The sequence below is a fragment of the Larimichthys crocea genome, chromosome XX, assembly GCF_000972845.2.
Source record: "Larimichthys crocea isolate SSNF chromosome XX, L_crocea_2.0, whole genome shotgun sequence".
Lineage (NCBI taxonomy): Eukaryota > Metazoa > Chordata > Actinopteri > Sciaenidae > Larimichthys > Larimichthys crocea.
The window spans coordinates 16,268,151-16,284,640 of NC_040030.1; the positions used below are offsets into that span (position 1 = coordinate 16,268,151).

General features: G+C 41.8%; 2 protein-coding genes across 2 annotated transcripts in view; one reads left to right on the top strand and one right to left on the bottom strand.

Annotated features, from left to right (window-relative positions):
• Positions 1-16,490, top strand: part of herc56.1 (HECT and RLD domain containing E3 ubiquitin protein ligase 56.1) — an 820,440-nt gene that overhangs the window by 488,354 nt on the left and 315,596 nt on the right. The gene's annotated exons all lie outside the window — the stretch shown is intronic.
• syt9b (synaptotagmin IXb) overlaps positions 1-16,490 on the bottom strand; it is a 34,426-nt gene that overhangs the window by 15,664 nt on the left and 2,272 nt on the right. Inside the window, exons 2-4 of the mRNA XM_010747031.3 lie at positions 4,406-4,581; positions 3,393-3,610; positions 2,615-3,155 (exon numbers count right to left, since the gene is read on the bottom strand). Of these exons, the coding sequence (XP_010745333.1) occupies positions 2,615-3,155; positions 3,393-3,610; positions 4,406-4,581 (935 nt within the window). The remainder of the gene's footprint in view (positions 1-2,614; positions 3,156-3,392; positions 3,611-4,405; positions 4,582-16,490) is intronic.

Genomic DNA, 16,490 nt, shown 5'->3' on the forward strand with positions numbered 1-16,490 from the left:
TTCTTAAAATCGAGTGTTCAATCCAACTCTGTTTAAAAAGCTACAAATACCATATATATATTTGGTATTAAAATAAAGAGGAAGTTGTGTTTTTAAAAAACAAAAACAACTCGTGATTGTCAATTTCTTTCTGTTTTTGAGATAGAGCTGTTCTTTCAAGTGAATCGCGACAACATGCTAGAATTCTTCTGCTGTGTGTCTAGAAGGTTAAAATGTAGATGCAATAATAAATATCAGATAGTGTGTACCAAATGTACATTTTAGTTGTTATAACCTAAATAATATAACCTCAGCAACACGCCAGAATTCTTTTCACAAGGACAAATATAGATGTTTTATTCCTCTGTCCGAGCAACAAAGAGAGAGTCCGTGAAACGTTGAGCAAACCGGCCGCCAACAGCGCTGGCTTTGTCTCTTTATGGTAATAGCTGACAGCCACGATATCTCACTGAACCTTGTGTCTTTGCCTTTGACTGGGTTGTCTACCTGAAGTGAGCATCTGCTTATTATGTTCAGGAGTACCCTGTAATAAAAGGATTAGACATCTTTTCCAAGGCTGAGTGCTAAACACATAAGAAGACAGCAAAATGTTCAATTCATTACGTTGTCAGAACAAAATAACAAAAAAAAAGCTAAAGATGGTAATAGTTCTGGGTTCTCAGAGGGAATAAAGATCACCAGCAGGAGCTGAGGAAGAGCTCTGAGAAAATTACAGGTACAAAATAAACACCTCTAAAGAGCTTAAGAGACACATAACTGAAGACAAAAAGACATACTCATACTCGTCTGGAGTTTATATTGTGGTAAATCTATCTGAAGCAGTGCCATCAGCTCTCTCCTGTATACTGCATAACTCCACAAATTTGATTATGGACTAGGGTGCAGGTTTATGTGAACATTTGATATGATGATGATTTCTGTTGAACCTTCTCAAAGTTAAGTACCACTACTGAGAATCTAAACTTCGCCCTGCACACAATGGAGCAATGCTCGAATGAGGTCGACGTGTCTCAGTAGGTGAACGTACCAAAACACTGAAAATCTCCAATTTGGTTAAGAGAGCTTAAAATCAGAGAATGAATTAAAGAGATAGGATTGACCGTATTTCGATCGAATCAGTCATTGCAGCGAATCGACAAAGGGTTGTGCAGCAGTATCAGGGTAGTTTTGTGCTGTGGACCAACCATCAGACACAAACCAAAGGAAACTTCAAGAAGGTCAAATCTGGGGCAACTGGACTTGGTTGGAGATCCGTGTTTAGCCTAGACAGGATTGTTGACCAGGCCATTGTTTTACTTGGTTTGTTAATGCTCGTTGTAGTTGTGACGACTGTTGTCAGAGTCTTTAAGTCACATGAGGTCTGGTGTGGACGAAAGTTGTACAGGTCAACGATCCGGCCTAGGCTAAATACTCGGATCTCCACACCAGTCAGTCAGAACTGAAGAAGTGAAACGTCTTCAGGGATCTACAACCAAGTACAGAAAGATGACCGAGAACCTCCACAGGCTTGTTCATGCAACAGGTAGAGTATCAGAGTTTAGTCCATGACCTCCACCTGGATCACTGGGCGTTACAGGCTGGCTGTGAATGAGTTTGCCCGGTCTGACCAGCGTTACACCGAAAGTTGAACTTGGCTCAACTTCTCCACCACAGGTGGCCGTGTTTTTTTTCAGCAATGCGCAGTATCCTGATCAAATGAATACAAAAACCTGTGTTTTCACCGTAGCACTGGCTTTGGTCTGAAACAGGCCTTTGGGTTTAGTGTATGAGATTGTGTGCCAGTTACTACTGTGTGAATTAATTTCATAACCCTCCATGAAGCTCGAAAGTTAATCAACAACAGCAAGGGAATGCTATTTTAGGTCGGTAAATTCCCTCCGCTCAGAATTGGATATATGGTGTGTACCTGCATATACACTGCTGATAGGATCTAATGATGTTCTGTTTCACTGTGTGCAAGCCTGTTACTGTATACTGTTGACAAAATAGTTCCAAAAGCAAAATAATCACAGTTTTCTCAGAAACTAGAAAAGACAGGGTTTCTATCCCAAACTGGCAATCCTCACTCAACAAGACAGGTGGACCGTGAGGAATTCCCTGGCACGAGAATCTAACTTTCTTTCTGAGCTACTCAGTGCACCGACGCTGTAGACTTATCTAAGTGAATAATGTAAAATAGACAGTGTCGCTGTATCGCTGTCAAACCAACCCCAGTCTTATGTCAATGTAGATCTGGGTCACTACCCCCAAGTGTTTCCCTCCTGCTTTCATTAAACATTAACTGTGTCTAAGTATATTTCGATGTCTCTGCCTCTTGGAACCACGGATGAGTTCCAGTTGGAGGAGAAATGAAATATGTCCATTAATATATCTCCTTCCTTCTGCTGTTGTAGCAGTGTTTTTTGGCTCTTGTTTATTCGGTCAGACTGAGGAAAAGAAATGGGATTTAGGCTGGTGTGGATACTGCCTGGTCTGACAGACCTTCAGTTGCTTGATATTAACAACCTGCTATGATACTGTCAGAAACAAATACAAGGTTATACTAAGAAATATCAGTGGTGTGAATATTAAGAGCAGAAAGTCAGATAAAAATGAATAAAATTTGGTATCTCACCGAGGTTACATATTGTATGTCCCGGCAAAGTTTTGTCTCCCGTGGAAAGTCGGCAAGATCCAGGAAGTTGTCCACCACCACTTGACCAATCAAATCATGGCGAGAGAACCTGTCAAAGTCGTAGACGCTGAAGTGCAGCTTCCGGCTTGACAGTTCGGCGTACGCTACAGGAAAGAGAAAGACCTCGTCGAACACTGGGTTGAGTGTCTTGCGGTGCACCTTGGTCTGGTGCTTGTTTTTGCGGTCAGGCAGCAGGTAGATCTTGACGTAAGGATCGGAGGTCCCTGAGAAGTCCTTGGCGGGAAGGTCCTGGGCCTTGTGGATCTTCACAATCAGTTGCTCAAGGTCAAAGTCAAACTTCAAGACGAAGTTGAGACGGCCACAACTGTCGGAGCGACGGCCATCTTCTGCGTCCACTGAGCGCTGCTTGTAGAGTTCTGGTTTGATTCGGCCCAAACCAGACAGAGACTCCTGGCGCTGGAACTGAGCAGGGTTGAAGTCTGGATTGGACAAGTTCATCTGACGACGGATGGAGTTGTGCCTATAAAATAGTGTAAAATTTGGGCATATAAGATCATTCGAACCACTTAATTGAATACATTCTTTGTGGAGTCACTGTGTTCCCTTAAGCTTGATGTTTTATGTCAACTTCATGATTAAGTATCTCTGAACCCAGAGGTCAAGGTGTCTGTGTGACTGTGTGTGTGTCCATCTGTGTTTAACCTGCCAAGAAACAAAAGTTGGACAGTAGCTTCGGGGATGCATGATGTGTACTGACCGTACAGACGAGGTAGGCTCAGTAATCTGTCTCTGGACCCTGTCCCTGGCCAGAGTGTGGACCTGGTTTTTATCCACCTTGGCCTGGGTCTCCAGCGGGATGTCAGGTGATGTGTGGCTTATCTTTAAGGCCGATTCTGGGACAGGCACAGCCGACGGGGGTCCTGAAGGCTCCTTCACACAGCCATCCTCGCTGTACTCCCTTTCCTCCCCGTCCACCTGCACAGCAGACATCAGTGTTTACAGCGTCAGTCAGTCCTATTGTAGAAATGTTCATTTTGGAAGGAGAGACAGAAGTGACGGTAAAGCAGATCTTTATTTGAGAGACTAATTGTTTGAATATAGCGATCAGAGAGTCAGACTAAATGGAAACTTCCGCTTGTCAATCAAAGTATTTATACTGTCATTAAACAACAAACTGAGCTGTCACACGACAACTGAACACATGTTATTACTGTCGAGTCTGTGTTGATTGGTATTGATATGAAAATGATCATTTCAGGTTGAGTTCATCCGCTCAGCACAGTCCTGCTGATGCTGCACCAACCCCCCGTTTATTTGTTGGTTTAAACCTCCTTTTGTTGTTACAATCAATATTCCAGAAGGAAATAACTTTGTCTTACCAAACACAGCTGGTTTTACGTTGCTTCTGTTCCCCTCACGAGCTGGGACATAACACAGGCCTAATATATTTTATTAAAAGGTGAGCACGAGAACAGTGACAGCCTCTCTTGCTGGTCTTCTGTGCCATCATTAGCTGGTGGTGGAATCAGGAGGAAGCTACAGTTGAACTGGTTCATATTGCCACTGGGACAGCACCCATTAGGAATGCAATGTAGACTCATTTTGTGGTTAATTTAATTTTGTATGAGTCATTAAAATGATTAAAAACTGGAAAATAATTCATTGGCTCATTCAAATATTGTAGCAGTAGGTGCACCGCACGCTGGTCTGCATGTATGTTGCGTCAACTATCTAATAATGGAAATTAAAACATGCTGATCACTTCCTTACCTCGGTCAGGACGGGTTGTTGGTCTCCTCCCAGAAAGTGCGCCCCCTTGAGGACATCTGGGAGGAACCGGCCACTCAGCGGCACCCAGCACAGCTTCCATGAGACAAAGAGGGAGACGCTGAAGAGAGCCAGACCACAGGTGGTCACCAGCAGGGACAACAGGCTCACTGATACATCTAGAAATGGAAGAGGAGGGACGGGAGAGAGAGAAAGAGGGACTCAGTGAACAGGGAACACAGCTTTGCCAGTAGAAAAAAAAAAACGCTGGCACAGTGAAACTCACTCCCCGGAGAGGACAGACTGTTTATTCAAAATGTTAAGAAGAAAGAAAACTATTGCAGTTCCTCACTGCAAGAAAAAGTTGAAATTTATGGTTGCTAAAATGCAAAACAGGATTCACAACTCAAGAATCGTTCGCTGATTTGACAGATTATGAATTCATGCTTTCAGGTTTTCAGAGAGGGAATGGAGAGAAAAAACCTTAAACTGATCAACTTTCCCAGGTCGCTGACTAGTACTAGAGTCATTTTCATATTTGAATGTTTGGACTGTTAAAATCTGAACATGTTCATCGTGCTATCACTGCCTCAGCCTGTCTGCTTTTCCAACATCTATTCCTGCAAACAGTCCAACGCGCTGACTCCCAAACTTATTTTAGACACACAAGATGGCTTGCGCGCATGTATTTTTCACTATATTGTACATGGTTGAATGGGTTCTCATTATTCAGTGTTTAAACATAAAGTGGTGCTCCAGAGTAGAGACGGCAAACGTCTCCATGACTCCACAGAGGCAAAAACCAGATCTGCTCTGTACTTTATTCATTAAACTGCAGATAAGTTTCAGTAAACTTGCATTATTTGCTGTAGTTGTTCATAAATTGCACATTTCCAGATCCAAATGATGCATTTTGTGTCACTAGTAAAAGATCTTTTAGGTGTACAATTCTTGCGATGAGACCATAGACGTATCTTGCAAGTTACAAATAGACTAACTGAGGTTTTTAGACTTTATGTTTGTCTCTTTCCTTCACATTCTCTTTCTCTTTGCTGCTTGTCGTTCTGAATTTTACTCAACAGACAGAAAGTCTCATATTTTTGAGTGTCCTTGTTGATTTGGCTACAATGCTTTGCAGGTTCCACGATCAGTGATACACTGAGTATCCATCATGTTCGATAATGTTGGGGACATTTCAGGAGTATGGGGTATCAGGGTCATCCGTTCCTTTAATGATCACCGTGATAGGTATCCATATTCTCTGCCATGGTTGCCCCTCATCTCCAATCGTGTTTCATGGACAGGATCTCATAGTGCAGCCCAGGTTAGAAGACCCGTGGGACCTTCAGGATAAACTGGGGTTGGGGTCACTGATACGGCGGCTATGGGCTCAGCCTTAGAGATGCAGTGCTGCTGCAACATCATGAGCAAGCTGAGGTGGTTCGTGCATCTAAACAGGAAGTCTCCTGGGTACCTTCCTTTGGAGGTTTTCCGGTCACATCCAATTAGAGAGAGAGCAGAGAACTCTCTGAAGGGATTACATATCCTATGTGGCGGGGAACACCTCAGGATTCTCCTGGAGGGGAAGACCCACGACCCGATTCTGGATAAGCATGAAGACATAGATGGATGGGTGGAACCGCTGTAAGGATGTACATGGCAGCTTCTTCAAGTCATGGTATAGAACATGTAATTACATTACACAGAGCATGTAATTACATGTAATTGTAAATGACACAAGATGAGGAGATTACAGTGTTGAACGGTATCTATAGCAACAACTATTACCGGCTTCTCAACAAAACAGGTGGCTGTGACAAAAAGACAGACAGCCGCTGTGTTCCAGGAACTGAAGGTGAGTTTACAAAGGATCCATTTATGGCCAAAAGTCCCCCGAGATTTGAACTAAACTCTCCTTTCCTGGACTTTTTGTGCCAACCTTACACCCTGCAACAGTAAAACTGTCCCTCTGACATCCTCCAGGACCGCTACCGAGTTCCCCCATCGCCCTTTGTGTTATAAAGTTGTCATGCTAATCTGATTCACTGCCAGTCTGGAGATGGCCTTCGACTCTCCTGGGTATGAACCGTTAAATACTGAATACATGTATAATACAAAAGTTTGCAGCTCAGACTCAGTGTTTTATTTCAAAGTTACAATTTCTTGTTTGGTTTTGGAAAGGCTACAAAAAAAAAGCACCACCCAAACTCCTTTAACTTTCAGCGTCATGCTTACTGCAAAGAAAGCTATAATTCAACGTCATGGCAACAATATTTATGTTCAGTGCAACTCTGGACTCTGGAGAGCTACATACAATAATAAATAATAAATCAAACAAATAAGAAATGTAATCTCTGCCAAAGCTGCACAATACCGGGGCGGTGTTTAGCTCAGTTGGTAGAGCAGCCGCCCATATGCGAAGGGTTCGAATCTTTCCCGCATGTTTCTCTCTCCCCACATTCCTGTCACTCTTCAGCCGTCTCTATCAAAATAAAGTTTGAAAAGGCCAAAAAAAGAATGGGTCCGCCTGTTAGTGACCTGTGCTGTCCCTGAGTTTTTATTGGTTTATAATCACCTGAAAATAAGAATCGTTTTCCTAAAAATGAACACGGGTCCTCTTCCAGTTCGCCATGTTGAACTAGATCTGGACTTTTGCTCTGGACCTTTTTAAAATGGGTGGTAACAGTATTGAATGTTTGTGCTTGTTAAATTCTGGTTATGTTCTTTGCCAAATGAGAATTAAGTAAAGGATTTTCTGCCTTATTGACAGCTTAAGCCTCGATGTAAGCCACTCTCACTAAGTATTAAACACTTTATACTTGTACCTGTTATTCCTTCATGCATATTCACATAAACTCAAGCAGCCACAACACAGACAATTACTCTAATCAAAACCTCTCAGACCTTTTATTTTTTTTTCTAATTATAATTGTCGACTTCCTTTAGAGAGGAGGGAGCTTATTGATTATTGGAGCTCCTGAATCCAATTAACCGCCAACCAGCTGTATGGGGTTTAGGACTCTGTGCCTTGATTGCACCCCACAGGGGGACTTGAAAAGCGGAGACACCCCGTGGCTTTTTGAAAAGGCTCCAACAAAAGGTAATTGAATGAAGCCACACGGTTGTCTGAGCTGTTTTACTCAATTTAAAAGCCAAACTTATCAACGCAGGAGCAACAGTGTTTGTTTTACAACTCAAATATTTGATGGTGGGAGGTGGTTTTTGGACATGAACGAGATCTATGGGAGGAGAACTGACATGATATTATTTTTCATGAAAGAAGTGCGTCGACTGTTTGTGCACATCAAAGCCAGAGCGTGGTGGAACAAGCTGCATGCTCTATCTGTGCCAGCTGAGAACAGAAGCCCTGCACTGTGCCGGGACAAACACTGTGGATCATCCCTCCACTGCTTTCAATTCATCCCAGCTGGTGCAAAGTGCAGAGCTGCACACAAGAAGGCTGGCTGTGTTCTACCTGCCTCGCTTCACAAATCCAAGTGCTGACTACGTGTTAATACTAATGAGCATAGTGCAAATATATTCCCTTAAGATTTATTCATTTAAATTAATAAATGTTTCATACTCATCAACCTGTTTTAGCATCTTTCAGCTCATTGTTTTGGTTTTTGGGCCACTGTACCCTCCATCAAACAGCAGACAGACGAAGTTAGTTCTCTGGAGTTTTGTCGAGTGGATATCAGGAGTTACATTTATCAGGTACAAAGTTATGGATGTGTAAATAAAGACAAGTTCCCAATATCTGCTACATACACAGTGTTTTTAGATTGTTCTACTGCCTATAAATAAATAGAATTCATTAAAAAGTCTAAAAAGGTATGAACCTCATTCAGACACCTCAGAGTGAGTCTGGTGCCATTTCCATTACATTTAAAAGCTGGAGGAACGATGCGGAGCAGCAGTAGCTACAGTCGAGATGTTTAGCTTGAAGTATGAAAGTTTGAAAACTCTCTTGGAAAGCATCAGTTATATCATTAAGAAAAAAAGACAAGAAAGCTGTTTAAAAAAGCTTCTAGTGGACGGGGTGTTCTTCCAAGGCCAAGGAGTGTTTCATCCATTGTTTTGTGGGTTTATGGGTTACATAAAAAAAAGCCCCATTCAGAACTGGCCCGTCCACTGTGTGGGAGCCGGTCCTCGGTGATGAATGAATGTTAGTGGCTCTGTAGCTACTCCAGAAGAGGGCAGTACTCATTCCTGATATGTATTAACTGTTGCCTTTAAGCCTTAATATAATGTGAACAGGTGAGTTGTATATAAATTCACCCTCAGTACAGTTGTCATGAACGGGGAAATTAGCTACAGAGACCAAAACTGTTTTTTGTACCAGGCTGTAAACACGTTTATTTCTGCTGTGAAGTTGGACATTTGGACATGGGGACTTATGGAGACTGACTCACTTCTGGAGCCAGCCTCAGGTGGACGACAGGAGGAACTGCAAGTTTGTTTTTGGCACTCCAGTGTTCAGTACTTCATTTCACGGCCACCGAGGTTGCCACTTGGTCCGAAAACAACATTTCAGAGCCAAAATACAAGAAATTTTTCCAAATCAACCAATAGTTGATCATAACGCTGTGAAAGCAAAACACGTTTCCGGTTTTGAGGCCAGCAGCAGAGGACACACATCAGTGGAAAAGATCAGAGTCTGATTTTTATCGTCCAACAATGTGAATGGATTGTCCTGATTGAAGCCGTGGCTGCAGCGTCTGAAGTGAATCAAGCTTAAAACGCCCAAAGTGAACAGACACACAGATGGCTGCTTTTATTGATTTGGACTAAATCTCTCTTTGATGAGGCGTTGTGTAAATCAACAACCTGCTCCAGGTTGGCTGATCATCAGCAATGCTGCAGGAAAAAAAGCTGATTTGTATCGAACCTCACAATTGGTAGCAGCTGAAGCAGAGGGAGAACCAACGGCGCTATGAAACTTGAACCTCCCCGACGTTTCCTCATGTTTCATTTAGCACGTGTCTATTGGCTCACTTTCACACATGCAGATACACCATCACATTTGTCTTCTGTTGGGGACTCGGAGAGTTTCCAAGCAGGAATAAGGATTTATTCATTAACCTTTTGAATGTGTGTGTATCCATCTGTCTCGTGCATGAGTGCAGTCGTTATTCTGTATTCAGTGTCTACAGATTTAGACCTGTTTAACCCTCGTCACCCAGCTGGGAGAACGTCTTCCTTTTCCCTCAAAATAAAATGTATTTCATACATATTCTTTGGGTTCGGTGCAACTTATCTTTACAGTTATAATGTAGCTTCTGTCTGGTGACAATAAAAATCCTTTAATTGGTTTAAAAATCATGTGAAATCATAAATATCTTGACTCAAAATCATCAAATTTGGAGCATACCTTCAGTATCAAAAGTAGTCAGTGATTGTGGGTGGACATTCGCACATTCCCGACCAACCTGGTTCTTACAGTATCTGAAAAAATATCTGAAAATTGAGAAAATTGTTTTGGAAGCCTGAGGACTTGTAGACTCTGCAAAACCTCAAACAATCTCACAATGCATTTCATTTTCCCCATAGAAAATGTTCCAGAGCATCTATAGGAACCGGAGTCGCCACCTTCATTGTGGGTAAATGAAGGACACCTTACCAGCAGGCCCATCTGGCGGTCCTTCACATTAGATTTTGTATCAAACACTTAATTTTAAAGTAAATTCAGTTAGAAGCACAGGTGCATCCATTATCCATCCATCCATTTTCTGTAACCTCTTATCTTCATCAGGGTCATGGTGGGGCTGGAGCCTATCCCAGATGACTTAGGGCAAGAGGCGGGGTACAACCTGGACAAGTCGCCACCTCATCACATGTCTTTGTCTTTGCTAACCACTGAACCACCATCAAGGATGAAAACATTCATAGACTTGATGCATGGTGACAAGTTGTGTTCCCATTGACAGGAAAGGAATATGTGTCAGCTCATTGATTTCTGAATTATTTAGTGTCCTGTGCCTTTGTTACAACTCTGCCTCCATCATCATCAGGAATGACAGTGACACACTTCTGCTTTTTGCTGTTCAAGGAATGTTTAGTGACAAAAAAAAACACACCAAGCCTCACAACTATCCAAAATCTTTCTAAAACGCTGCATGTTCATCTTTGAAAGACATTTAAGTTTTGATTTTTCACCTTCTTGCATCAAAAAAAGTCCAAAATTCCAAACAGCAAAACTCAAACCAATATTGGACCGGTGCTAAGAATAAATTTAACCCACTGCACGCTACAAGGGGTTAAAATATGTGACTGAATGCAATCACTGAAATCAATTCGAAACTACCGGTCACCAGTTGAGAAAGGTTGCAGTCTTGTAGCAGTGCGTCAAGTCTTCATCAATAACCTGGAAACGGAGATCGACACACTGCTGAATTCAATGACCGGTTACATCCGTAAACCTCAGACGTTGAATTGGATTGGAGGGCTGTGCTATTGATTTTATGAATGTCAGAGAGACACAAGAGAATTTTAGTTAGAACTAGAAGCAACAGGCAGCAATCTGCACGACAATGATGATTATCATGTTGGGCTCCAAGCTGGCTTCAGAATATAAACAGAGAAAGCAGAAACTTGGGATCAGAATGTCATTGGGATAATTCGGAAGATGATTGGAAGATCGTCTGGCCTGGCCTGTGATTACCTCCTCCACCTGCAGGTCATTATCCAATCACCAGTAACCGTCGTTCAACTTTCCAGACTCTGCAACAACATTACAGCCAAACCGAGCACTCTTTGTGTCTTCTTCTTTGCTAACCCTGATCTCTCTGAGCTGAGGATCTCCGCCTGCCACTCACCTGACACCTCCAGCCCTGCTTCGTTATCACTCCCGTCTCTGGGAATCTCCTCACCACCTGACGCCAACCTTTCCCTGAACTGTTCACCCCTCTGGCTTTGTTAATAAACCTCAGTCTCTGATTGTGTTTGCACACTTCTACACAACACCTATAAAGTAACAGTGCTGATGGCAAAGCTGATCTGAAGGAACTCCAGGTGAACTCCAGGAAGAACCATCTCTCTGGAGTTAGGTTTGATTTGGACTTCTGGTCTATAAAGATCATGGAGCTGTAATTCAAAGACTGAAGGAGTCAAAGGATGGTTAACCTTAAAAAAAAGACCATACGTTCAGGTCTAAAATGTAACAAGGGTTCACACGAGGGCTGATGGCTTTAAGGTGGCTGGGTTGATCTCCATTTTATTAAGAGTGGAGTTCTCTCCTGCTACATCCAGGAGTCTTAAAAACAATGGCATACGTAGATTAGATTAATACAGAAGATAGATTCACAGAATTAATACATCTTAAATCAGTGTTTCTAACACCCTGTGAAAAATATCTGTAGATTTTAAGGCGAAAAACTGCTAATGACTGTAAAACATGCTGTGAAATGTGTCTGTGATTAATGATATACAGTAAAAGTAAAACCTTTTTTAAGGGAATGAATACAGAATAAACTGTTTCATTAGAGACTGTTCATTGTACGGTAAAACACCGTAATATTTCATGGCAAAACATTCATTTATGCAGCCTTCATATGATATTTTCATTCAGTCAGTTACACGGAAAAACCGTGTTGGATATGGAATAAAACCCCAAAATCAACAGTATTAACAACCCCTTTACCGTAATTTTACAAAAAGGTTATACCGTAAAATTCTGCTTGTTTTTTTTACGGTTTAAAAGAAACATTTTTCACACTGCATACCTGGACTGATTTGGTTAGAACAAAATTAAACTCCACCAAGCAGAAATTGCTCAGTCCTTGAAAATGTTGCCAGTGTTGTCAAACAGCATTTTTCATTGGAAGTGCTGATTGCAGCGTTGCCAAGAACCACTCATCCGATCGACATCGACTAACACTCAAACTCTAAACTTCAACCCACTGTCAGATTTATCCAAACAATATTTAAAGCTATAAACACAGACTGCAACAGAAAGAGCCTTTGCTTCTTGTGCCTTTTTGTTTTATTGCTGGTTTTATTTTCGTTATTTTTTCGGCGTGGCATCATCTCTGCGGTTGCAAGCATTAGCGGTGATGAGCGAGTACAGAGGTCCCTGTGCCTCTGAAGAAGGTTCATTATTGGCCCATCACACCCTCTGAGTCCCTGAGCAGGGCAGACACCGATCAGAGACACACAACATACTCACAACCATGCCAGTTTATTCCTGTTTACTATCCAACACACCAACGCAGATAATAACCCGCAATTAAACCACAGTACTGGTGTAAACATCACAGTTGAATGGCTGATTCATTGGGACAGCAACTCTCATTATTTCTCCATCCTACACGTAATGTTTCTATTTCCATTTAGGACTATAAATGACAGACGTAGGACACCAGTGGGATGTGAAAGGTCCACCTTTAATGATTTTTAGCCATGCTAACTACGTGGCTCTAGGGATGGCAATTACAGGTTGTTGGCCAGTCGATCTACCTGCCGCTGTGGTCCTGCGGTGGCAGATGTATCCGTTCCATTGTTAACCTTCACCTGTATTATATTTTTGTATTCCATATTTTGCTGTGCTCTGTGTATTTTTAGGAGTGTGACGTGCAATTTGCAACTTTCCCGTCTTGCAGCTTCGACTTGCTAAAAGTGTCCAACCAAGAGATCGGCGGCAAACTTTCCCGTTACGAGAAAATTGACTTGTCAGGAAAGAAAAACTTTAATTTCATGTAACGAGTTGAAGGTTTCTGATCACGTCAGATGCAGGGCAGCAGCTGTATATTTTAATACTCTTTGTCAGACTGTGAACAGCAGCGAGAGCGGCTGGGGTGTAGTCTAGTCTTCTTCTCACTTTTTAAGGCAAACCTTTGAATAGTTGGGTCAACGCAAGTTTTACCAATGATATTCATTAAAGTGTGGAAGTACCACAAACTGCAGTTCCTCTAACGTCCACCTGAGGCTGGCTCCAGAAGTGAGTCAGTCTCCATAAGTCCCCATGTCCAAATGTCCAACTTCACAGCAGAAATAAACATGTTTACAGCCTGGTACAAAAAACACGATTTGTTCCACTAGGTCTGATAACATTTGGTTAGTCTAGAAGAAGCTGCACAATTAAATAATTTTATCTTCATTTAAGTTAGCGCCTCAGCAATGTGTTAGATTGAAGGTAATTTAAGACCTGCTGGACTTCTGCAGCCAGCATCAGGTGGACGTTTGAGTAACTGCAGTTTTTAGCTTCACTTCATATCCACAGAGGTTTGCTGCTTGGTGTTTACCTAATGTAGGAGCCAAAACGTGTCTATAGCTTGAATTGTTGGCTGGCTCCAGAAGAAGTGAGTCAGTCTCCATAAGTCCCCATGTTAAAAACCTCACAGCAGAAATAAACATGTTTACAGCCTGGTACAAAAAACAGTTTTGGTCTCTGTAGCTAATTTCCCCGTTCATGACAACTGTACTGAGGGTGAATTTATATACAACTCACCTGTTCACGTTATATTAAGGCTTAAAGTTATGCAGGATTAAGAGAGTGGACGCTTTGATTGACAGGTGGGTGAATGTTTCAGATGGCTTGTTTGAGCAACCAGGCGTCTGATATTTACAAGATGCTGCAAACAGCAGGTTAATACAGTTATTAAAGACAGAAAGCCTGATTATGACCAATTTATCCTCCAATGCCTGCCACTGTCAGCGAGCGGGCCTCGGGCCACAGACGTCTCATTAAACTGTTTAATGTTACAGCCCTTCCTCTGGGGAGCGCAGCACTGAGTACAGTTCAATAAGCTGCAACAGCCAAGTCAGCAGGGGGTCAATAAAAGAGCAATGCAGAGGTGAAAGGGCATGGGAGTGTTGGTCTGAGGGCGAGCACGGGGATAATGTCCTGGAAATGTCTTTTATCACACGGGAGAGGGGGATTAGAGGAAACATCGCGGATGTGTTGATTCTACATTAAGAGATGAGAAGGAGACGGGAGCCATTAACTTTATTGAGCTGATTGTAGAATACCACCAGAGGCTCAAAGATATCTAAACCTAATATCTCACGTTATGTTGCCTGGCAACAATACCTCGAAAATGCAATCAAGGGTGTAATGAAACCTAAACTATTTCCCCCAACATTTAATCAATTCTTCGTCTTGGAGACTAAGAAATGAAAGTGCTCTGTGCGGTTCAACTTTCCAATGGATCATTGTTCCCGCAACTATGCTTTGTATAAGAATATGAAACCGTCGTGTTTGATTCAGAGGAAGATTTGTTGTCATAATAAATTTAAAAAATAAAGTCTGAGCACGAGAAGGTTCGACAGACCTCCAGGCCTCGTGAAATTAAAGCATCAATCAATTTTAAAATGGATTGCAACCAAGCCAATGTGAAATGAAGCCGATGTGGAAGTGCCAAAAACAAACTGCAGTTCCTCTAACGTCCACTTGAGGCTGGCTCCAGAAGTGAGTCAGTCTCCATAAGTCCCCATGTTCAAAACTTCACAGCAGAAATAAACATGTTTACAGCTTGGTACAAAAAACTGTTTGCAAGATGATCAGATGTCTTCAGGTTTAGATAAGCCACTAGACTTCAGTTTTACTCACATCAGTATATGGACTTCTGTCAGACTGTCTTATATGAAAAGAGACAGTCAGGGAGGATTTTGTATGATATTACAACAATATATATATCGAGTCCATGCTGCAAAGAGAGAGAGACCTCAACTGGCATGAGTGAAAACATGCATTCACTCTTCTCTGTGTGTTTGTCTCACGGGTGGTGGTGAAGGTTACGTTTGGGTGAAACTTCAAATGAGGCCAAGAAATAGGCTTTGAGATTACATCACCAATCTAGCACCCACAGCTGGTGCCATCGTGGAGGTCCGCTGAGGAGCAGGCTGCACTTTCAAAAATAGAGATACAGACGTACAAGTACATTTTTCACAAAGGTACTACACAAACACACACACATGAAGGCCAAGATGAACTATATATATAAATAACCAGGTAGTTCTGTAAAACATTTGAGGATAGCTTCAGCTCAATAAGCTCCTGATCGAGTCAATCAAACTTACAGTTCAACATTCTCACATTGCCCACTTGCCCAGCTCCTGTTCTGGCACGACACTGCCTCTAGTCCCAGTCAGAATCCTGTTAAAAACCTCCCGATGATCCAAAACAACCGAGCTCACTGTCTCATCTCGTCTGACAAAGACAACTCACACTTTGACAAGTAAAAGTGTCTTTTAGTCTAAAATTCTATACATCTTGTTCATAATCTGAAAAATCCATTATGTTTAGAAAGGCTTGAAATCATAAGTTCGTTTATCATTTTAATTGTTCACTCGATTCTTTTATTGTTTCATTAAGCGGAGATCGTGTTACCGCTGATCTCAGCCTGCCGGCCTGAGATCGATTGCTTCTGTCTCCACCGACACACAGACGGAGGAGTGTGTTCCTCATTCATGAGGAGCAGCACAGTGATCGTCTTTCATACATTAAAGATGTGTACGTTCTGTGATCCCTCACTGGCTTCCCCTCCCACAAACAACAAAACGTGTAACCGAGCTGAAAGCTGCAAAAACTTAAAAAGTTTTTAGACACCAACATTGTTTTTTAAGCTTCAACAAACATCAACATCTGATTATTAAAATAAGAACAGAAGCAAATATTCATCGTTAATAGCCGACTGTAGTACCCACTGGGTTTTAATGTAAGATGAATGAGTTGGTTTTGTGTTTCCTGTTTTATTTTGTAGTTCTCTCCCTGTCTGTGTCTTGGATTTCTGCTTCCTGCCTCGTTTTGCCGTCTGTTTTTATTTATTTATATATTTATCCACCTGTCCCTGATAGTTTCACCTGATGTCCTGCATGTGTTTCTCTGTCTGTTGGTTATGTGTCTGCGCTGCGTTTGCATCTGAAGCTTGAAGCATGTTTCACGACATATTTTACGCTTGTTTACTGTGAAAGTTTGGCACATTTTCAGTTTCACAGTTTGAGTCTTGATTTAATTTGCTACGATTTTCACTTGTTTTCTACAGTCTAATTTAATTTGATATCGTTTGTATCTCCTTCTTGTTTCTATAAAGAAAATGTATTTCTATTTTTTACTTATTATAGTTTTATTTTTGAGTTTTCTATTTGT